At 36.5% G+C, this 25,584-nt stretch overlaps 1 protein-coding gene and 1 pseudogene across 1 annotated transcript; both read left to right on the top strand.

Annotated features, from left to right (window-relative positions):
* The first annotated feature begins 471 nt into the window (after window positions 1–471).
* On the top strand, window positions 472–6,909 carry LOC120218150 (flowering time control protein FPA-like). Its single transcript, XM_039215118.1, is given in 6 exon segments — window positions 472–885; window positions 2,937–3,188; window positions 3,371–3,457; window positions 3,587–4,572; window positions 5,119–5,885; window positions 5,888–6,909. Coding segments are annotated over 6 exon segments (2,904 nt in total). The 5' UTR covers window positions 472–603; the 3' UTR covers window positions 6,418–6,909.
* Window positions 6,910–10,151: 3,242 nt separating this feature from the next.
* LOC120218151 lies at window positions 10,152–23,098 on the top strand (annotated as a pseudogene).
* Window positions 23,099–25,584: the final 2,486 nt, after the last annotated feature.

Raw genomic sequence — 25,584 nt, forward strand, 5'->3', positions numbered from 1 at the left:
CACGTTGTCAACTCAGCATTTAGTTCATTCTGACATTTTTGACTTAAAAACTTTGTAGTGGTTGACAAGGATGACGAAGCTTGATGATTAAATTGATGTTTTTTGAATATAAAAAATTAAATTTAATAAATTATAAGGACTAAAATAATATTATACTAGCTCACGTTATAATCCCTTTAAATTTTATGATCAAAATATAACATTAATGATTAAAAGGAAAATTTTAATAGTTTGATGACATAAACACAAATATGGTAATGATAAGATGACTAAATAAGTAATTTATCCTAAATTGAATAATAGAATCCGCGAGACGCGAAACAGTTGATATGCAGTGCACCTCACAAAGGACAACCCCGGCCCGGGCTACGGCCTCGCTAATCAAAACGGTGTCGTTTGGATTTTCCCTCCTATATATCCTGACTTGCTATATATATACGTATATATAATCCTCCAATTCCCTTCCTAATTTTCTCTTCCTTAACCTCGGCCTTCTCTTTTGGAATTCCGTCTAACTTTTAGGGTTTCATATTTCAAAATCACTACCTCGCTCGTTCCCTTTTTTAACGGTTTGTTAAAAATATAGCATTTAAATTTCGAACAATGTTCCCGTCGATGAGGCAGCAGAAGCTAGGGAAGGAATCGGAAGTGTCCGATACGCCGTCGAACAATCTATGGGTGGGAAACTTGTCGGGCGAGACGGTGGATTCGGATCTGATGGAATTATTCGGCAAGTTTGGCGAACTCGATAGCGTCGCCACGTACTCTTCTAGAAGCTTCGCTTTCGTGTTCTTTAAACGCGTTGAGGATGCGAGGGCGGCTAAGGACGCTCTCCGAGGAGCTACCTTGCAAGGAAACCAGATCAAGATTGAGTTTGCTCGACCGGTTCGTTTCGTTCTTCTTCTCCTTTTTGTCTCTTTAGGTTTTTCCAATTTGTGCTGCTTTGTGTGTAATTATCTTCCTTTATATTCTGAAATAAACAGAAGAATATATGACGTTTTAGTTGTTCCAAATTCATATATTTGAATCCTTTTTACACTGATATTATTTGTTTCGTTTATATAAATTGTCGGAATAGATATTGGAATTTTAAGAAACGCAGCCCAACATGAAACTCAGAATTTAAATTTTTATAAAGGGATATAAAATTGAGGAACGCGGACTCAATCTGATATAATTCTTTTGTACAAAATAGTAGGCAATATTTAAAAGAATCAAGATCTAATCTGGGATTAGATGATGAAGCAATTTAGGCAGGATGTTGTTTGTTTCTTAATTCTTTCTTGTTTGGAACTCAGAAATCTTTGCAACTGTTAAAAGCGTTTCAATCATAATGCGAAAATGCTTAAAATTTTATGGATTTATGGGTTAAGGTGGGTAATGGTGAGGATCTTGAGGCAATTCCCAGTGTTCTAACTCTTATATACTTTCCTCAAAAGAAACATGCCTAATCAGAAGACTAAAATATACTGATTCTAGTTCTTCTGTGTATTGAGTTTGGTACATAAACCTCTAGCATAATAATCTTACATGAGTAAAAGCAAGCAATATTTCCAATTTGCAGTGTTCTACTTCTCAAATTGATTGAATCTAGCAACAAGCAATAAAAAGGAATATCCAGTATGAGGTTGATGAAATTAAATATTATTTAGTTAGTAATAATATTTGTAAAAAATAAGTGCTACATCCTTTTCTTTGGTTCCTATTGTGGGGAACCGTTATAGAGAAATGATTTATCTTCAAAATGCCATAGGTGCCCTTTTAAACTTGCTTCATTCTTTAAAATGAATTCAAGCATTCCACTATGCATAGCTAAATCATCACTTTTAGCTAAATTGGCTTCTAATCTTGTCAATATACTTTGGTAGAAAATTATCACGTTTCATTTAGTTGCCATCATTGATCTCGTATCTTCATTCTTTGGTCTTTTCTTGGATGCAAACTGCCTATTAACTGTTATTGCAACAAAAAATTACAGTATTTAAAGTATTTTGCCAAAGTGAAGATAAAATTTAAACAAATATATCTATACCTAGAAAACTTTCAGAAAGAAATTATTAACTATCATGTTGAAGAGGAACAACTTGAAGTGCTTGAGGAATTCACCAATCTGCCTCTGTAAATGTGAAATTATAAACTATCAAGTTGAAGAGAAACTACTCAAATGCTTGATGAATTCACTAATCTGCCTCTTTAAATGTCTTTCCATATAAAAAAATGAAGAGCTGTGGCAACATAGTTTAAAAGATCTCAAGATATGGATTTTTTCCCTCCTTTTTTTTCTCTTTGTTAGTTTTCCTGAATTTGGTAACTATTGTGTCATTAGGTTTTTTTTGTCTATGAGAAAAGAGAATAAAGGAGGAAAAAATCAATGATGTCTGTATTCTTAAGTAGCAAGGAAAGCTATAAAAACCCTAAAATGTTTGAGCTCCTTTTATCTGTGATGTTATTAGTGTATTCATTTTCTTCTCAGGTCTTGTTAAATGTTGTCGTTAGGAAGTGAATTGAGATGATTAATACCTCATAAATACATTTGTGTGCATATTTAGTTGGATGGCATTAATATGACATATAGAATGAAGGATCACCTTATACAGAATTGGGCAAATTTTGATATTGTAGGAATCCCTATAGACTTTCTTATATATTTATTTTTTTTAAAAATTGATATTTTGTTTTCTTGTCTTTGCTAGACTTGTTAGAGTCGTTGTTGGTCATGCAGAAAGTAGTTTCTGTTATTTTTAACTTTCTCCCCTTCTTTGTTTGTGTCTGGAAGGAGGCTAGAACAGCATATCTAAACATTTTCTTGCAATAGAATAAATATAAGAGCATTTTGCAATTATATGAATTTATGGTAATAGGATTTATATACTCCCAGTAAGTAATTTTGTTAAACTTGGTGTCTAATTTTTGGGGTTTGTTGTGAAATTCCTCAGGCAAAACCTTGTAAGAGTCTATGGGTTGGTGTTGGTGGAATTAGCCAAACTATTTCAAAGGAGGAATTGGAAGAAGAATTTTCCAAATTTGGTAAAATTGAAGACTTCAAGTTCCTTAGAGATCGTAATACTGCATTTATTGAGTATTTCAAAATGGAAGAAGCTTCCCGTGCTATGAGAAGCATGAATGGGAAGAAAATAGGTGGTGCACAGATACGAGTTGATTTTTTGCGATCTCATCCTTCAAGAAGAGTAAGTACATGCATTTAGGATTGTAGATCTGCTTTTAATTGTTAGATTATCCATTAGTTAGTATCTCTATTCCAAGACTAATACTTCTTGTAGTTGACACATGTTCTACCTTTTTTCCATGTAACACTTTGAAATGTCTGATATGCTATATGAACTAACTTTCTCCTCAATCCTTTTGACAGGAACAGTGGCCGATCTCTCATGATTTCAGAAATGGTCCTTTGGCCGGGAGGATGGGGCCATCTGATAGCCTTTTGGCAAACAGACCTGTGAGTTATAAACCAAAAGTCTCTGTTGAACTAGATTTTGTATAATTTTTCTTCATTGTTCCTGCACCTACATCTATTGCCCAAATTGATTGACTTTTTGCATTCTAGTTTGTTGAATTATCTTTGCAGCATTCTCAATTAGGTGGGCAAAAGGGAGACGGTCAGCCTAGCAAAGTTTTGTGGGTAGGTTATCCTCCCGCTGTTCTGATTGATGAACAAATGCTTCATAATGCTATGATACTGTTTGGTGAGATTGAGAACATTAGGAGCTTCCCTTCAAGGCACTTTGCCTTTGTGGAGTTCAGGAGTGTGGAGGAAGCTCGTCGTGCTAAGGAGGGCTTACAGGGTCGTTTATTTAATGATCCAAGGATCACCATTATGTTCTCAAGTAGTGAATTTGCACCTGGAAAAGATTACTCTGGCTTTTATTCAGGCAAAAAGGGGCCAGGGTCCGACATTCTCTTGAGTGATAATCCATTTAGGTCTTCACAAATGGACATATTTGGTCAAAATCCTACAGTACTACCTAGTACAGTAACTGGACCATTAGCAACTAGTGGAATTCTTGGACCAAATGTGCAAATCAGGCCATTTAATCATCAAGGTAGCTATGATCATCTGCTTTCAGGTTTGGAATACAAAGATTTGTCTGTGCATCGTAATATGTTGGATGCTGATCTCAAAAATCCCACGGTTCCAAATTGGAGGAACTCTTCTCCTTATGACCCTTCTGCTCAAGGTCTCAGACCTCCATTTAGACAGGCATCTGGTTCTTGGGATGTTTATGACGTGAGTCAATTTCAGAGAGGTGCAAAACGTTCGAGGATAGAGGCTTCATTGCCCATTGATGATGGTTTACCTTTAAGAAGGATGGATGATCTTGGGCCTGTTTCAGACCACATTGGGCCAGTAATTGGTGTGGGTGTTTCAGGTCCATTTTTGAATGTCCAGGGGAAGGATCGTGTTAATCCAGTGCCTGTAAAGATCACTGCTGGTGGACTCGGACGAGCTCATGCCGATAATGATTACATTTGGCGTGGCATTATTTCCAAGGGTGGAACAGCTGTTTGTCATGCTCGATGTGTTCCCATTGGAAAGGGGCTCGAGACAGAACTGTAAGTGTGATTATTTTCCATGTTGTCTTCCCTATTTATGAAGGAGATGCTTGATATCTTGTTTGATCTGGTGTAGATTTCCATTGAGACTTACTTTCATGTTTGAATTCTGGACATAGCATAATGTGGTTTTATGTGATGAATTTTTGTTCTGAGATGTTAGCTGGAAATATTCATTGACTTTCCATTCTATTGGTATTAACAAAGTGGGAATTCAATAGAAATTCCTCTTCTAATTTTGTGTGTTATTCGTAAATACTTTTGCATGCTACCCTTGTAATTTGTTGGACAATTAAATTTCTGTTGGTTTTCATCGTAGCTAATTTACTGTAGTATCTGAGTGTAAATTCTTTAGTAAACTTTTCTTCTGTTGGAGCATTGCCCATGAGGTCATTTTCTTTGATTGCCCACTTCCTCAAAATATGTTAATTTTGAATTCTAATTGTTGTAGTTTCAGTGTTCGTTTGTTTACTTATTCATTTATTTATTTTTATTTCTTCCAGTCGGGTATTGTTATGTTACTAAAATTTCCTTCTATTTTTTCAGTCCCGAAGTTGTTAACTGTTCTGCCAGAACAGGATTGGATATGCTAGCAAAACACTATTGTGAGGCTATCGGATTTGATATTGTTTTCTTCTTACCTGACAGTGAAGATGATTTTGCATCATACACTGAATTTCTTCGCTACCTTGGTTCAAAAAACAGAGCTGGTGTTGCTAAGTTTGATGATGGGACAACACTATTTTTGGTGCCGCCATCGGAATTCTTAACGAAGGTTCTCAAAGTTGCAGGACCTGAACGGCTCTATGGTGTTGTTTTAAAGTTGCCTCCACAGTTGCCTATCACTACACTGCAGTCGCATCCATCCTTTCTTTCTCATCATGATTATAATCTTGCACGCTTGAAGGATGAACAAGCTTTGCCGATGGAGTATGGAAGGGTTATGCATGAGGAATCGGTACCTTCTGCAAGACCACTTGGGCAATCTACTGTACAAAGTCAACCACCACTCAATAATGCTACGACACTTCCCAAAACTGGTGTTTCTTTAACACCTGATCTGATTGCTACCCTAACTTCTTTCCTCCCAACTGTTTCACAGTCTGCTGCTGTTGGAGATGTCCAGCCTCCACTGGTGGCATCCACTACACAGTCCTCATTTACTAAATGCATTGCGCCAAGAGGAGCTGCACAGGTTTGGAACCAGGAGCAGCAAGCTTATGACCCTGCAGCCTCATCTTTCCAACAGTACAATCCGCCGGCACAGTTACCACCACCATTTCAGCATTACTTTTCTATAACCAGTCACCCATCCAGTCCACCCAGATGGCTCTTGGAAGCACCAAGAATCTGGATTCTGCAGTCAGCTTACCACAGCAAACGGCTGCATCTTCAAGGCCATTAACTAATTTCAATATCCCTTCTCAAAGAGAACATGGTGCAGTTCCTGCCTCTGTTAGCCAGCAGTATCATCCCGAGGTCCCTTCTAATACACGGAATGGCTATGGAATGATGCATGGATCAGATGCTTCCGGGTTGTATGGTGTGCCAGATTTTCAGCAGCCGAGCAATGCTAATGTTTCGTCTAATCAGGTTCAAGGTGCTAATGTTTCTCAGCCACTAAATTTGATGCAAGGTGACAAACAAAATTTGGAGCTTCCTAGTCGTGGACAGCAGCAGCAATCTGTGGTTTCTGGAGCTGGTCAGGGCATATCAGATGTGGATGTTGATAAAAACCAGCGATACCAGTCAACTCTGCAATTTGCAGCTAGTCTTCTCCTCCAGATTCAGCAGCAGCAGCAGACAAATACTCCTGGTGGACAAGGGGCGGGGAATCAACACTGATATCTTCTCCAATCTAGGTAATTGTCTCTTAACTTGTTTTCTTGAACATATACATGCTAAATTGGTTAGTTTAGGGAATTTCTTGATTTTTTTATGTGATGATAGCTGTATGTCGAGTGTTATTATCCTTCTTTTATATGGTTGCATATGCATTCTGAAAATTATGCATAACCTTGGTGATTTAGAGCTTGGAAAATGTAGCCGTAGTGTCATGCAATTTGGCCAGATAGTTTACTATTTTGTGAATAGAAAATGGGCCATCTTTATTGTAATGAGATGGCTGCAATCCTTTTTGTTTGTTAAAGTGTTTCAAGGTTGCATTTTGAGAATGTTATGGGGTTGATTGTGACAAAAAGGATATGGGTGTTGCTTTACTCTGATATGAACTTTTCAAGAGGTTGTATGTGTGGCCTATTAGCGCATGCTGTGATGTCCTATATATCGTCTCATGATGTTTGAAAGCTGATTCACTGTCAACAAAATCATGGTTTCCAAATTGATCTAGTCGACAAAAACATAATTATTGGATTAGTTAGACAAATGATTGGTGCATTCTTCTAGTGGCTTTTTAGTTGGCTTTATATAGGTTATCATGTCTTTGGAAGGTATTGGGATAAGATCCTTGAAGGACCTTCCAAATACATGGAAAAACTTCTAGAAAAATGAAAATATTAGTGTCAAATACATACCCAATTACCCATTTGTGAAACTAATATCCAAGTTCAAATAACATAGTTTTTTTTTTACAAATAATTATCTTTATTGAATCTAAGCTCATTTGCATTGGCGTGACTTGTAAATTATGATCGATGTTTGATATCTTTTTAGCTATTTGTTTTTCTTGTATGGAGATCAAATTTTTGTTTATGTCACTTGTTTTATCTTCTTTATAGAATATTATTATATGCATATGTTTTTTTCTCTGGAAGTAGTATATGTTTTGTTATTCTTCTTTGTGAGCATTGTTACTGTATTTCTGTATAGCACATCTCACGCTATTATCTTATTGTTGCATTTATTTCGAGGCTTTTTACACTTTTTTCACTAGGCAATAGGATGAATCTTTCTTAGAATTCTTTGAAATGTACATATTATGGGATTCGAATTTGTAATTTTACTTTGTAAAACTGAGTTTTACTGAATTTGAGAGGCATGTTGAAGTTCCAAATCTGCTTTGTCACTCTCAAATATTTATTGTTAAAGCTAGGTTTAGTAAGTCTCAACTCTTGCAAGTCGGCCGCTCATCTATGAACTGACGTTGGAAACTTAGCCTCATTTTAGTGTCCTCGATAATTTGAAGAGCAAGAAACTTCGACTCCTATTTATAGCATGCGTGTTTGTCATCATGATCCTCAATTTTTCTTAAAGCCACAAATTTTACATTTTAAAATAAAATCGTAAACAAGAATTGCTGTAATTCGAATTGACATTAATTATGATTATGTCAGGATATAGAATTCTCATTCTCTTTGTTTTAGTTTTTACTCTTAGTGGTTGGTTGATCTTATTCATAGGGCATCCTTTTTGGCTTTGCTTCAAGAAGGGTAGCAGATAACTAAATCCAAAGCCACGGAACAAATAATGCAAAACTATTCTCCCAAAGTGATCTTTTTTTGCAAAACGAAATGGATCGTAAGAGTAATGATTTTTTTTCTTTCTAATTGATATGGTTGATTGGTAGGCCGTCTAATTGATATGATTGTACTCAATATATAGAATTATTTCTACTATACTAAATCTCGATACGGCTCTATATGTTTCTTTTCCCAGATCTTGGAGTTAATCTATAGGGAAGGAACCTGTTATTTTGGGCATTTGAGAATCTAGTCTGTCAAGTTTTAGTATCATAGTTAGAGATCTAAGGCGATTCACTTAAAACATCTGATTCCATTTTTATTTTTTTTTCTTGGGGGGCTGCGGGGGTGGGGTTGATTGAACTTAGATATCGAACTAGTTGGTTCCACGAAAAAGTTATATTATCTGCCATTTTACTTGAAATTTTGAAGTAACATTTCAATTCAGATGGATATCTAGTATTTTTTGTTTTCAGTTTTGGTTTTGATGTGTTGGGTTGTGGAACGTTATTGAATGAAACGGTTTTATGTTTTCAGAATTGTCTTCTATTTGTCTGAGCCTGAGCCCTGATGTGCTCATGTGCATTAATTTCAACTATGTACGTGCATGTACATATATATATATATACACTTCTATCGAACAGTCTACTGATCTGTATCATCATGTCTGATGTGCATTATTCTTACAACTTTACATGCATACATTGAAACATTATCAAATCGTCAGTACCGTTAGGTTCATTTTGTATTGACCTTACAGGACTGAAAGGGTTGAACTTGAAACTATTGAATTGATTACAGCCCAGTTTATCACAGTTTCGTCTCCCCATGTCATTAATTTGTTGAGTCATACCTTGCAAACATCCTTTTTTCTCATTTTCTTTTGATATAAAATCGATCGCAGCTTCAAGACAAGGGTTCGATTGGGACAAGCTGCATTTATTTTTTTTCTTTCTTTTAATGAATGCTCTTAACCTTAAACTCTACCAATCGAGATTTGGCTTTATAGGAAAATGCTCGGAATCCGAGACAATAAAGAGGAGACAAACTACTGCACATAATTCCAATACCTCTATTGAAGTAGCATTTTTTTTAAACAGTGGCAATACCATTTTTTCTTTTTTTCTTTTGGTTTTTCTGATACAAAACCGGGGGGGGGAGAGGATTTGAATCTTAGACCTGTGCGTGCGGATTTATATCCAAATGTTTTTTTATATCTTGAACTCGTTAACGTTATTCATGTTCGGATAAATGTCGGATACAATTTATCGCATGTTTCGAGAGTTCAATGTGAGGAGGAAATAACAAAATTTCATGCTCGGCTAAATGTCGGATTCGGTTTCTTTTTCGGATTTTCTCAAATAAATATGAAGCTTTCTTAATATATATGTTTTTTCCCGATTTATGTAGGCAAAATTGGGCTGTGAATACTCAATCGAAGCAAATTTCGTTATTTCTACGTACGGGAATTTAGATCATGTTTTTTTTTTCGCGATAAGCCCAATTCGGGTCGTGAGTGTGGACATCGCTGGTTCGTTGTGTCGGCTGCTGGGGCATAAATGATTCATGTGGACGGGAATGTACAAACTGTTTGTTTCTTCTTTGTTAATGAGTATAGGCTTTGATTTTTTCACTCTAGCCATTTCAAGTACCGATTCCACAATTCTTGCTCGGTTTCCTTCTTTAAAAAAATTAAAATAAAAAAGGTTCATTACATAATAATTAATGTGGAAGATAAAACATTAGGCTAAATTGAAATAAAGTAAAATTATCTGTGAAATCTTTAAACTTTGAATTAATTTAATCTCATACACTGATCCTATTGTTCCCGTTAATTAAAACAAAAAATAATTAAGGTCCATATTAACAAAAATAAATTCTAAAATCAAAATATTTTATAATTGTATTTATTTTAATTTATGGTCTACCCCAAATCGATACAAATCTGGAAAGCACACACATTTACGAAAGCGTTGCAACGTGTCGAACATCAGAACACGACTCCACGACTACGATTGAGAGCAAAAGGCATGCCAAATTAATCAGCCGCCAACAAAGATAGCTTCTCGCTTCCCTTCATCCAAACATCCAAACACTCATGTCTCGATTTAGTGCCGCAAACCTTTGACCTTTGTTTTTCAAAATCTGGGTTTTGGGTTCTGAAGTGTGATTTCAATGGAAAAAGAGTTGGGGTTAGATGGTTTAGGAGATTTAGCTCTACACGATTTTATCAAAGTTAACTCCTTCAGATACTGTTAGAGTTTCATGTGTTAGCAAAAGGCTTAGAGTTTCAGCTTCTGAAGATTCGCTCTGGGCTCAATTTTGTTCCCAAGAGCTTCATCTTTCATCCCCTCAAGATCATCAAGGAAGCCCTCTCCCTTATTTTAAGGTAATTTGATTTTCCTTATCTATGAATGTTTGTGTTGATTTACTTGATCGTTTGACTGTTCTTATTGAATTAGGGGGGAAATCAATTAAGTAAATTTCCCCTTAAAAATACCATTTTGCAAATAAATCACATTCATGGGGATCTAAGACTCAAATTTTGGAATTTAGAGGCAAATAAGTTAAAATTTAGTGTAGGGTAAACTAGAGGTCACTGAATTATGGTTGCATTAACTGTTACAGAACAATCACTCCGATGTTATATTAATTGCAAAGTTTCTATAAATTTACTTTTCGCTAAAATTTAGTGATGTTCGCTAAAATTTAGTGACCATTTTTATAATTTTTGAAAGCACAATGATCAAAATAAGTATTTTAGCATAGATGAAAATATTTGGGTAAAATATTAAAATAGCCCCCAAGCTATACTATTTTACGTAGATAGGCCCTTATACTTTTTTCAGCCTAAATAAGCCTTATCTTTAGATTGGTACACTTGACCCTTATTTTTCCAAGTGAAAAGTTTATTTATGATAAGGGATTTTAGGTGTAAATTAAAGATTAAGGCTTATGTAAGTAAATACAAGATGGTTAAGAGTACATTTAGGTGCACAAAAATATGAGGGTTATTTAAATAAAATGGTATAATGCAAGGGCTCTTTTTGTGTTTTAGCAAAATTGTTTCACTAGATTTTTTTTTTTGAGTAATCTGGGGTAAGTACGAGGCAGCATTTGTTCAAAGATAATTTTCAACCACTTAACATAGAACGCTAATGCTCCTGACATTGCCGGAGCTAGAACCTAGGACCTCAAGGAATAACAATAATTCATTTACCACAAAGGTCACATGAGTTCGTGCATGTTTCACTAGATTTGAATACGCTAGTATATATGAATTTGTGGATGTATAAAGTGTATAAACTTAAGTATGCTTTTATCTTTGTTTATCCTCTTCCTTTTTTGTCTTTTTCAGGTGGCTTATCAGTTATGGCGAGAGGCTTTCTCGATGTATCCATGGCCGCTTGTTATGCGTGTTAAAAGATGTTGGGATAAGCTTAAGCAATGGTTGAGCAATAATTTTCCTGAGGCTGAAGCTACACTTAGAAGGGGTGTATCGGAATCCGATATTGAACAATTGCAGACACTTTTGAAAGTAAAACTGCCACTTCCCACTCGACTTCTATATCGTTTTCACGACGGTCAAGAACTGACAGACAAGCACCCGAGGACAGCGCCTTGTAGCTCGTTGGGAATTATAGGTGGCTACTCTTTCTATAGCCATTCGGTTAATGTTTTCTTGTTACTGATAAGTCAGTTTATTGTTGCGAGAGGTGTCATACGTCACTTAGATTTTTCGAGCCGGTCCAATTACATCGTCGTGGCTGCTTCTTCCACTTTTAGTGAGAAATTGTTTTTCTTGAACTGTTCCAATGGCCAACTTTATGTTGGTACCCGAAACCTTCCTACGGATGGGGAAATGATTCAATGTGTCCCCAGTGCACTTATCTGTTCCGTGCACAATATGCGTGGTGATCAGCAGCAAGATGCCATGCTGTTGTGGTTAGAGGAACATGGTCGCCGTTTAGAGAACGGCATAATCAAAGTCCGCAAAGAAGGAGGTGTCCGAAGTATCAATCTACTTCCCGAGGTTCCTCCCCTATGTTCCACTGCTATAACAAATGGTGTGCAGGTATCTTTGTTCTTCTTTTTTCAAAGTACTTGTGCGTCGCTTTCTTTCTTCTGATAGTTAGTTTGTTCTGATTCTTTCGAAGAATCAGAGTGTGTGTCTAGCTGAGTTTGGTGTCTCTGAGTTTTGTGTGACTAAGCGAAAAAACCCGTTCTTGTATTTTTCTATCTGTGCTGGATACTAAATAGTGATTTTAACATCTTAGGGGCTTTTACTTGTATTTGACATTACACTCGAGTCTCACGATACATAACTTTTCATCTTTATTCATATAACAGTACTAACAAAGATTATTATCTTCAGGTTCGTGCTTCAGCTGTATTTGTTCCGGAATATGCTGACCTGCAAGTTGAAGCCGAGAAGTACACGTTTGCTTATTCAATCCTCATGTCACTCTTGCCCGGAGGGTGTGTCATTAATGGAATGGCCTTTGGCCCCTGCCAACTGAGTCGGAGGCACTGGATTATTCGTGCCAACGAAGATATTGTGTCTGATGTTAATGGAGAAGCTGTGATTGGAAAGGTAATGACATACCAATTTCTCTCGATTTAGTTTCTCCTATGAATAACTATGTTGGTCCGACTCTTCATAGTATGAATAATGTTGCCAGCAATTTAATTTTCACTTGTTAAGAATATTTTGCTTTGAGTGGTAATGATAAAAGAAAAGAAATTCGATGCCTGGGCTGTAACGTTTTGTCGACTATCACGAGACGAGTAGTTTTGTATGTTATTAACACGAGTTATTTAGTCATCGACTAATGACCTTGCAGTTCCCGCTGTTGCATCCCGGTGAAAATGAATTTGTTTACGAGAGCTGCACGCCTTTATCACATTCTTCGGGTTCCGTTGAAGGGTCTTTCACATTTGTCCCTGGCAGGTATTGTTCACAAACTTTTATCCGACATGGATATACTCTTATGTTACTGGTTCATAAGAAAATTATTCAGTCAGATAAACTCTATTTGTTACTGGTTCTCTTTGAAGAGTTTGAATATTTGATATGAGTATATTCAATTTGTTACCTAAACTTGCCTTTGTGGTTCAAATAAATCATCTACCGTAAGTACCGATTTGGACAAAAAAAAAAACCTGAAGTTCGGGTACCAATTTGAACTAGCAAGTCGAGTACCTAATTGGACCTACAAAATGTTTAGTCACTGAATTGCACATTAAAACCAAGTTCAGGTTCCAAAATATACATTATCATTTTATTTAGCATCATTTCAAGATTCCTGCATTATCTTTTCTTCCATCGGGTGGTTCCATTTTCTAACTTCCGATGCTACAACTCTAGTTTCTGTTAAACGGAACTACGAAAAATTCTCTTCTTTTTATTGAACGAGGATTGTTTTCCGTAGGTATGAATTCTTTGTTCTCCGATACAATGTTGTTTATCATCAATGCTCGTACTCGAGAGTGTTTATATAGGACATAGATATGTGTCTGACATGAATACTTTTGATTTTGACCGTTGCGGTTAGGTTGGCTGATCCGAAAGGCGGTCCGTTTGAAGTTCAAGTGGCAAGGTTCCCACTTCAGAAGCCGGATTATGTTTTGAGAAAATAACCTCAGTGATAAAAAATGCCTTATAATATACGATTTTAATCAATTTTTTTTGGATTTGCCAAAATGACCAACAAAATCACAATGCGAAATAAAAATTGCAACGCGATCTCCAGAATCGTAAATCAGTTCCCATAATCGCAAATCAGTTTCCAGAATCGCAACGCGATTATGAAGAACCGCAATGCGATAGTACAAATTAGCATTGCGATTTTTCAAAATCGCAACGCGAACATATAAATCGCAACGCGATTCTAACTATAGCAACGAGTATTCGTAAAATCGCAACGCGTATCCGTAAATCGTAACGAGAATACGTAAATCGCAACGCGTATCTATAAATCGCAACGAGAATACGTAAATCGCAAAGCGTATCCGTAAATCGCAACGACAATACGTAAAATTGCAACGCGTATCCGTAAATCGCAACGCGATTTTTAAACAGCCATTAGAATCGCTACGCATATTTTATTTTCAAATTCCAAACACGAATATTAATTATCGGAACACTGAACCGTCCACAGTATATCTCGTAATCGCAACTCATAACCTAAAACCTAAAATCACAATTCAGTCACATCTCCATCTCTCACTCTCTACGGCGAAATCCGTCCCCATCTCCGAAGATTTTCGCCACCATCTCCGGCGAAATCCCTCACAACCATTCACGGTCAGAAATCCCTCACAATCATTCAGAAATGGAAAATCAACTTCGAGGGTTAGTTTTTTAGTTATTTTTATTTTGAAATTTTTGCATTACTTTAGGTTTTTCATATTGAAATTAATGATAAGTTTACTGGTAATTTTAATAATAGATTAATCATTTCACTTAGATTTCTTATTAAATTCATTCGATTGCTGTCAATACTGTTAAACCGTTTAGTCTTTAACCCTGTGAAGTTAGTATTTGTCTTTGTTTTGTCTTTTGGTTGAAGTAATGCAATCTATTAAAGTTTCAATTTGCAGAAGAAGAATAGTTTCTAAACTTAAAATCGCAACATGAAAATGAAAATCGCAACACGAAAATGACTATCGCAACGAGAGAAATGAAAATCGCAACGAGATAATCGCAACGCGAAATGAAAATCACAACGCGAAACCAAAATCGCATTGCGATTTTCATTTCGCGTTGCGATTTTCATTTCTCGTTGCGATTCTCTCGTTACGATAGTCATTTCCGCGTTGCGATAGTCATTCTCTCGTTGTGATTTTCATTTCAACCAAAAGACAAAACAGTGTTGCAAATTTTAGTTTCAAGAATAAACTACTACTCTTTATGTTTATTGTTTTTGGTATATATTCACAGTGTAGTTTTTTGTATATCTAACTTGGTATGTTTATTGTTTTTGTAGAATTTATTTCGCTTCATTGACATTAAGGAATAAAGTTAGCCTAGCCACTACAATTGTTTCGAAGCTTTCACCTGCACAAAGAAAATTGTTTGAGGAAACCTGCTTCGGGCTATGGTTGAGAGTACAACATCTAGGTGGAGATGCTAATTTGACCCATTTGTGGCTTCAGACCATGACTAGCGATCTACCCGACAATATACAACGTGGTGAGAAAGAGATATGGTTTCATTTTCCACCGGCGTATACTTGTTTTGGGCAGAAAGAGTTCTGCTTAATCACTGGTCTACGATTCGGACACGATAATGTAGGCCGGTACACTCGTCATATCACCCGCCCATCATGGTTATCTCGGGTTTTTTCTGATGAGTCAATAGAGAAGCCGAACTTACACGTCGACGACCTGAAGAAATTGTTTAATAAGAAAGATGATTTTACTCGGATGAATGACGTCGATGTTGTCCGAGTATGCCTTCTAGTACTTTTGTATGCCGGCTTTTTAGGCAGAGAGGCCAGACAACCTATTCCTCAGGAGCTAGTATTATTGGTAGATGACCTAAATGCATAGAATCTGTTTCCATGGGGTTCGTATATATGGAAAGCTACCTGGACTAAGTTGTCGTCTGCCTTTGATGACCGCAAAAGTTTGCGTGGCGATGGGTCGAAATACACTTTGTCAGGCTTTGTTTGGGCCTTTAAGGGAAGAATTTCTATATAATGTTTTCAAAATTATAATTAATTATTTAACAATTACTAATGTTTGTTATTATATTGTTTGTAGATTTAGATATTCGAGACTTTCCCCAGCATGCGGACATATGCATTAAAAACTTCAAATGATATTCCTAGGAGGACAATAAATAATGTAAGTTAACACAAATACTATCATATATAAACAAGTTATTAATAGTAGACGTTTAACTTTGTTTGAGTTTTTATATTTTTAGGAGGACAATACTCAATTACAGAGACTAACACCTGCGGAGGCTGAGCTTGCCAGTGATTGGTGGCAAGCTAGTCAGTGTTTTTTTGATGGCACGAATAATGAGCAGCCTCCACTTCTCCACTTCGAGAGCCATCACCTGATCGACCCGACTATACACCCCTACAACGAGAGCCATCACTTATCCCGTCACATCATCGAGTCTCTTCTCCACCATCACCTCATGATAGACGACCGGCAAAGATGCCACGACTTCTATCTCCATGTTTTCCACCTCCACCTCCACGGGATGAGTCAAGGGAGTTACGTGATGAGGTCAATGCCATACGTGAGAAGATCGGTACTCTATGCGATAACGATGGTGCATGGCGTTTGGAGGTGTCTACTTTACGTAGTAAGGTTACCGCTCTACGTGAGATGGTAGTATCGTTGCAGAATGAGGTTCATACTCTACGCAACGAGGTAAGTTTAAGATTTTCCATATTTATCTTGATGATAAATTTACTCGTAATTTCACTTATATTAACCATTTCACTTAGATTAACCATTTCACTTAGATTGCTTAGAAAATTTATTCGGTTGCTGTCAATACTGCTAAATTGTTTATTCTTTAACACTGTGAAGTTAGTATTTGTCTTTTGTTTTGCCTTTTGGTTGAAGTAAATTTATTCGGTTGCTGCCAATTCTGCTAAACTGTGTATTCTTTAACACTTTAAAGTTAGTATTTGTCTTTGTTTTATCTTTTGGTTGAAAGTAAATTTGTTCGGTTGCTGCCAATTCTGTTAAACTGTATATTCTTTAACACTGTGAAGTTAGTATTTGTTTTTGTTTTGTCTTTTAGTTGAAAGTAAATTTGTTCGGTTTCTGCCAATTCTGTTAAACTTTGTATTCTTTAATACTCTGAAGTTAGTATTTGTCTTTGTTTTATCTTTTGGTTGAAGTAATGCAATCCATTCAAGTTTCAATTTGCAGAAGAAGAAATATTTTACTTTCGCAACACGAAACTTAAAATCGCAACGTGAAAAATGACTATCGCAACGCGAAATGAAAATCGCAACGACAAAATCGCAACGCGAAACCAAAATCGCAACGCGAAACTATAATCGCGTTGCGATTTTCATTTCGCGTTGCGATTTTCATTTCGCGTTGCGATTCTCTTGTTGCGATTTTCATTTCGCGTTGCGATAGTCATTTTTCACTTTGCGATTTTAAGTTTCAGAAACTATTCTTCTTCTACAAATTGAAACTTGAATGAATTGCATTACTTCAACCAATAGACAAAGAAAAATACTAACTTGACAGTGTTGCAAGTTTGAAACATATTTGTCTTTGTTATCTGATGCATTTTGTGAACTATGATAGAATAATGACTTGGGTGAATACAATGCAAGTTTGAAACATATTTGTCTTTGTTTTCACTGTTTAAATATCAAGTCTGTTTATTTACTGATTTTTGTATTTAATTATTTAGCGGCCCGATAAGGTGGATGTTTTACGTCGTGTTTTTCTTGCGCAACGGAGTTTACGCATCAGACGGCGTGCACGTGCTATTAAGTCTCCGTATACCCCAATAGTGCGAAGACACCGCAAGAAGAAGCCCGACTCGCCTGTCATCCCTTAAGAGTTCACTCCTATCGTTGAAGAGTCCCCTATCATTCATCGAGAGTCCCCTCCCACCGTTCAAGAGGCCACTGTCATCGTTGAAGAGGTCGTCCCTCCCACCATTCAAGAGCCCGATTCACATGGCGTCATATGTAAGATTCTTGAGAAAGCCTCTGACGTGCCGGACATGATGGATGAGAGTTGGCTCTCGTATGAGTTACCGTCCAGTACCATTCCGATATCTGAAGTGGAGAGGAGACAACTACCAGACAGAATTCTGGATAACACCCTTTGGGCTAAGACCGCAGTTGATTTTTATCTACATGAGCGGAGCCAGAGGTGTTTCACTGACATATGCAAGCTCAACGATGATATCTATTTGTTGCTTGATCGATCTTGGTGGGGCGTATTATTAGGGGTCGAAGACAATGGCTATTTCTATGGAGGGGTAAGTCTTATATTTTTCTTATATTTTAATTTGATTTTTTTTAAAAAAATTTTGTAAGTCACTAATATATGTCTTTTTTTGTAAAACAGCATATCGATGCGTGGGTGTCACGTCTTCTAATAATTAGGAAACTTAAGAAAAATAAAAGAAATACACGATATACAGTTATGCCGACGTCTTTCAACGCCGTTCACTTGAAGAATCAACGAGATGAATCATTTGCGTTGGCAATGGACAAGCTAAACTTTATCTGCATGGTGAGATGTCGATAAGGTTAGTATTTATTTTATATTGAGTTTAAAGGTGTTCATAAATAAGTGCGTAAATGCATGAATTATTACTTATGATTGCAGGTGTTTATCCCTGTTTTGGAACGTAAACATTGGCTTCTCGTCGAGATTCAGCTCCCATCCCTTAAGGCAATAGTATATGACATCATGATAAATTACATATCATTGGCTGATTTAAGAGAGATTATTAAGGGATGGAGCTCTCATTTGGCTAAATTCTTAGATGCGATAAATTATTGGACTCGTTCTGGAAACAAGAAGCCAAAGAAGCTCAATATTACAATTAGCAGAGACGAGACCGCACCACAACAAACAGAAGGAGCCAGAGGGGATTATGGTCCTCTCGTATGCTTGGCGTTGGAGCGTTTGATCACAGGAAGTATAAAGTATATACCTCCCACCGATAGAGATAGAGCTGCAGTAGGCTTGTGGTTTCGGCATTATATGGTTAGATCGATATATACGAGACGCTGCCTACATGCATCCGCGTTATAAAAATGTTCATAAACAATTGGTAAGTTTATAGGCTTTTGGTTTGAAAATGTTTGGTTAAGTACCTAGAATTCAATAATTTGCTGTTTGTAGGTTTTAGATGTGTAGAAAGTGTTGTTTGAGCAAATGTTTGGTTTCTGCAGGTTAATCTCAGAAGTGAGCTACGTGAAAATGATGTATGGCTGCAAAAGTTGATTCAATAGTAGATGAGGAAATAAGAATTATTGTTTATTTTTTAATTGTTTAATTGATTTGTAAAAGTTGATTTGTTTAATTGATGTGAACATAATTCTTATTTGTGCTTGTTTAATTGATTGAAATGTAATGGTTGATTTTGTTGATTTCAATCTGCATTATGTTGAAGGCAAAAATGACTATCGCAATGCGAAATGAAAATCGCAACGAGAGAATCGTAATCCGAAATTAAAATCGTAACGCGAAACTAAATTCGCGTTGCGATTTTCATTTCGCTTTGCGATTCTCTCGTTGCGATTTTTATTTCGCGTTGCGATAGTCATTTCCGCGTTACGATATTCATATTCGTATTGTGATTTTCACGTTGCGATTTTCATTTCGCATTGCGATTCTCTTGTTGCGATAGTAATTTTCGCGTTGCGATAGACATTAAGATGATTGCGAACGTCATTTCCGTGTTGCGATAGTCAAATGAATGCCTAATAAGTGATAACAACTGAACATATCATAGCAATTTTCAAACTCAAGTTACTAATACATGCCTAACTGAAAATGTTAAAAGTTCACACATAAAATCCACATAATACAACGTTTGTATTTAAAAATCACCTAAGTTAACAGTCCCAAAAGGTGAAGCCGGTTGTGATTGAGATTTTAAAGATGATTGCGATTTTGATTGCCTTTTGCTTGACACCATATGAGCTTTGGATTTTGATGAGGATCCATATTTTGGTAGAGGAAAAGATGATTGTGATGGCACTGGTGATCCACATGTCAACCTTGTATGACCACTTTTCTTGCACCGACTACATGTCGATCTCTTCTTCTCTTCACCATTAGACGATATACGATCGTGACTTTTTGGTCGACCAGGTAGCCTTCTGTCCATGGCTGGTGGCAAAACTGTTTGTAAGTCATCTGGTATGTCCCACTCAGAAAGATGTGGAATAAGGTAGACAATCTCGCCATAAGTCTGTCGATATACTTTTGTAATGTAGCAATCCATAGCGTATGCGCTTGAATCATCTTGGTTTAGATGAAGAGAAACTTTTATAACATGACCACACGGATAACTAGATGTTTGCCATTTCATACAACTACACGTCTTTGCATTTAGATCGACAAGCCCATTTAAGTTATTATCCAGTACTTCAAACAAAATGTTTGAACATGGTTCAACTCTCCATGACGTTGACTTCACAACACGTTTCGTTATCTTTTTTTTTGTCCATGGTGTAACACGATGTTCCAATGTTCCTGTAAATTTAAATAAATAATACTTAGTAAAATATATGATAAGTTACGAATTTAAAGAAATAATACATGCATGGTTTCTTTTCTTGTAGTACCACTATTGAATAGAGGCTCGAAAAAACTCCATTAACATATTAATGGGTAATTTTCGGGAATGACGACTTAGAGCGTTGATTGATTCTGTACTATTATACGTCATGAAATCATATCTTGCTCCAAGTTGATGTACTCTTGACCATCTTTCAAACCCGACATCTTCTAGTGTTTGAGCACACTGAGGCAAAACACGTCTTAAACAATTTATATGGTTATTAAAATCTACTTCCCGATAAGCTTTTACAGCCTTCCAGTATGTCCATTTGTGATTTTTTATACCAGCAGACCTTGATTTTAGATTTCTATACAAATGAACACCACAAAGTCCATGAAAAGCATCTGGGAAACACCTTCTAACAGCGTTATCAATTGAGTTTGCCCTATCGGATATGATTGTCAGATTGTTAATAGGACCTATGCAATCCCTAAGATGCCCCATAAACCATGTCCATGAATCAGAGGTTTCAGATTTGCCAACCCCGTAAGCTATTGGCAGTATCCCATTGTTAGCATCCATGGCTACTGCTAATAAGTTTACTCCAAGGTATCGTCCTTTTAAATGTGCTCCGTCAACTATAATAACTGGGCGCATGCAATTAATAAACGAACGAATCTACAAACTCATATACACAAGAAATATAATCATTTAAATGTGAAATGCATGTAACTAACAAAAATGAGTCAACAAAATTATATTGATTTACTAACCGCAGCACCAATGGCGATAAACAGCAACTCAAAGCGTCCATCTCTATCTGTTTTGATATGAGTTACCGACCCAGGATTTTTCAGCTTTAAATTGTGACAATAAGCCGGCAGTTGGGCAAACAATGCTTCTGGTGACCCCCTCAACAATTCCAATGCATAACATTTGGCTCTCCAAGCTCGAGAATATGAGATACTAATCTTGAACCGAGCATTCATGTCAGTCGTAATTTCATGTCCCCGATATACCATTCCATTCAAAAACATTAACTTAGCCAGAAAACCACCCAACACCTTTTTGTTTGCCTGTCTATGGTGAGGAAAAACTTGGGTTCTTGAACATGTATGTTTATCAATAAAAGTCCTAACTTGAAACATTTCGCAATCTTTTATCCTCTTTGCAATCATACGCCATATACAGTTTTTGTCAATCATACACCTTGTTTCGAAACGATCTTTGCTTGATTTGTTAACTTTTAGTTGATAGCCATCTTCCACACATTTTGTATACAAAGCTATCTTCAAGTCTTCCTTTGTATCAAAACAATCATCTTTCTTGATACGAATAATTTGTGTGTAACAATCAACTGCTATCTTTATCAACTCTTCTTCCGGTATCTGAAGTAATTCTGGCATATTCCAGTTATACTCCCGTGGTATTTTCTTCGGGGACTTTTCTTTGGGGATTTCTTCTTCTTCTTTTTCTTCTTCAGTGTTATATGAATTACAGAATGAATGTTCAACATGTTCATTTACAGTCGTAACTTCCTTCTCATTATCATCAACAACATCTTCCTCGGCAACGGCTGTTTCATCATCAAAATTCGGGTATTGACCAATATCAAAATCATTACACGCAAGGTCTGTTTCTTCTTCTGAAAAATCATCAAAATCCGAGTATTGACCAAGATCAAAGTCCGGGTATTGACCAAGATCAAATTTCGAATACTGACTAGTACTCACAATTTTTTCTGTTGGCTCATCATCGTATAACTGGTCAATACGAAAACTGGAATTTGGTGTTGAAAGTTGATTGGGATTTGGATTAGGGAAAGGTTGTGGGTTTTGAGATTGTGTTTGGTATTGGAAATGTGGTGAAACAATATTTGCTTGGTGATGAAATTGTGGTGGAACCATTAAATTTTGAGCACCATAAACTGGGGTTGAAAAACTTAGTTGATTACTACCCGCTACTGACCCAACTTCACTACTTCTAGGTTTAACAACATACAATGTAACATCATCACTTGAAACACTAATGTAAGCAATGAATCGTTCAACATCTTCATTGTCGGTTAACAAATAAACTTTACCATTTCTCTGATAAGATAGCCTAAATCCATTTAGGGGCTCTAAATTCAATTTATTTGCAACACGTAACATTAGAGTTTCATAAGTTAACTTTTTCAATTACAGTTTTAGTTGAAGATTCATGGGTAAAGGCATATATTGTAAAATACCAATGAACATTCTCCCATGACCCTCCAAAACAAAAATCTATCCAAACATGATCAACATTAGATGATTTCATTATTGTAAATTAATTTATTAAACAAACGAGCTGTGAAACTAAAACCTGTTGCCGGATGAGGAAATATGTCGTTGGATATAGGAACGGTGTCACCGGAGATAGTGATAGATGGAGATGGAATGAGTTGTGATTTAGGGATTTAGGTTATGAGTTGCTGCTGCTGCGTAGTTATATACCCAAAATATTTGTGTTGCGAAATTAAAACCTGTTGCGAATTCAGAAATCGAGTTGCGAATTTGAAATTCAATATTGCGATAGTCAGAATCTCATTGCGATTTACGTAATCGTGTTGTGATTTACGTATTCGCATTGCGAATTAGGAAAATCGCAACGCGAATTTGGGAAATCGCAATGCGATAGTCAGAATCGCGTTGCGAATCTGGAAACTGATTTGCGATAACGGAGATCGCGTTGCGAATTATCGATCGCATTACGATTTAGTTGGTCATTTTGGCAAATCCAAAAAAGTTGGTTAAAATAGTATATTATAAGGCATTTTTTGTCACTGAGGTTATTTTCTCTTATGTTTTTTGACAAAAAATTTGTGCTTTGATCTGCTTTCCTAATATATGTGTGTGTGTTTGATCTTTATGACATTGTCAGATTGCTCATACTTATATATGTTTACGGTGATTAGTTAATGTTTTGTATCTCATCAATACCATCATAAGTCATAGCAATAACAACTGCGGTAGGGTCTGTAGGACAAATATATTGCTGCTGCAAAACATAACGATTTGTATCTAGTAAAAAAAAAATTAGTCAAAATAATGCTTAAAGTTATTTTTTTAATCTCCGACGAAATCCATCCCCATTTCCGACGAAATCCGTCTCCATTTCCAACGAAATCCGTCTATCTCCATCTCTCAGATCAACCCTCACAACCATTCACGGTCAGAAATGAAAAATCAACCACCGAAGGTTAGTTTTTTTAATCTCTTATTTTTATTTTGAAATTTTTGTATTATTATTAGATTAAACATTTCAATGAGATTGATAAATTCATTCGGTTGCTGCCAATACTGTTAAACTGTTTAGTCTTTAACCCTCTGAAGTTAGTATTTGTCTTTGTTTTGTCTTTTGGTTGAAGAAACCCTAAATCGTAACTCCAAAATCGCAACGCGAAAATGAAAATCGCAACGCGAATTTAAGTTTCAGAAACTTCTTTTATTCGCCAAATTGAAATTGAATGAATTGTATTACTTCAACCAAAAAACAAAGACAAATACTAACTTCACAGTGTTGCTAATTTAAGTTTGAAGAATAAACTACTACTCTTTATGTTGTCCTTGAACCTGCACTAAACCTATATGTTGTCCTTTTAAATTTTTATATAAGTGCTTACTTCTGGAATGTTATCTGATGCATTTTGTGAACTATGATGGAATAATGACTTGGGTGAATACTGTGCTAGTTTGAAACATATTTGGTTTTGTTTTCACTGTTTAATATCATGTCTGTTTGTAGTGCATAATTTGTAATTTTTGCTATATCTAACTTGGTATGTTTATTGTTTTTATAGAAATTTTTTTATGCTCAATTGACCTTAAGGAATAAATTAAGCATAACCACTAAAATTGCGTCGACGCTTACACCTCTATAAAGAAAATTGTTTGATGATACTTGCTTCGGGCAATGACTGTAAGTACAACATCCGGGTGGAGATGTTATGTTGACACATTTGTTTCTTCAGACCATGACTAATGATCTACCCAAGAGGGTACAACATAGTGATGAAGAGATATGGTTTCATTTTTCTCCGGCACCGGTGTATACTTGTTTTGGGATGGAGGAGTTTTGCTTAATCACCGGTCTACGCTTCGGATACGATGATGTAGGTTGGTACACTAGTCATATCGTCCGCCTATCATGGTTATATTGGGTGTTTCCTGAGCTGGCAAAGTCGAAGCCGAGTATACATGTCGACGACTTGAAGAGATTATTTGATAAAGATTGTTTTACTCGGATGTATGATTTTGATGTTGTCCGAGTATGCCATTTACTACTTTTACATGCCGGCTTTTTAGGCAAAAAGGGCAGACAACCAATCTCCGAGGACCTAATATTATTGGTAGATGACCTAAATGCATGGAACATGTTTCCGTGAAGTTCATATATATGGAAAGCTACCTGGAAGAAGTTGTCGTCTGCCTTCGATGACCGAAAAAGTTTGCGGGGCGATGGTTCTAAATAAACTTTGACAGGCTTTACTTGGACCTTTAAGGTAAGAATTTCTATATAATGTTTACAAAATTATAATTAATTATTTAATAATTACTAATGTTTGTGTATTATATTGTTTGTAGATTTGGATATTTGAGGCTTTCCCCAGCATGCAGACATATGCGATAAAAAATCAAATGATATTCCTAGGACTATTACCTGGAAGAGGAAACGCATGTTGGATTGGGAAGACTTATCCCATATAAGACGATTAATGATGTAAGTTAACAAACAAATACTACCATATATAAACAAGTTATTACTAGTACACGTTTAACTTTGTTTGAGCTTTTATATTATTAGGAGGCTGATACCCTCAGATGCTGAGCTTGCCACTGATTAGTGGCAAGCTAGTAAGCGGTTTTTTGATGGGACGGATGATGAGCACCCCCCTACTTCGAGAGCCATCACCCCATAGGGCCGATTCTATAGCTCGACACCTGGAGCCATCACCTGGTCGAGCCTCTTCTCCACCTCCACCATCACCTATTTCATCACATCATCGAGCCTCTTCTCCACCATCACATCATGATAGGCGACCGGCAAAGAGGCACCGTCTATCTCCATCTCCCTGTTCTCCACCTCTACATGATGAGTTAGGGGAATTACGTGATGAGGTCGGTGCTTTGCGTCATGAGGTCGGTACTTTACGTGAAGATAATGGTGCATGGCATGATGAGGTTCGATCTTTACGTGGTGAGGTGAATTTTTTACGCAATGACAATGGTGCGCTACGCGGTGAGGTATCTACCTTACGTGATGAGGTTGTCGCTCTACGCGAGATTGTTTCATTGTTGCAGAATGAGGTTAATACTCTACGCAATGAGG

The sequence above is a fragment of the Hibiscus syriacus genome, unplaced genomic scaffold (assembly GCF_006381635.1).
Source record: "Hibiscus syriacus cultivar Baekdansim isolate YM2019G1 unplaced genomic scaffold, ASM638163v2 tig00110195_pilon, whole genome shotgun sequence".
Lineage (NCBI taxonomy): Eukaryota > Viridiplantae > Streptophyta > Magnoliopsida > Malvales > Malvaceae > Hibiscus > Hibiscus syriacus.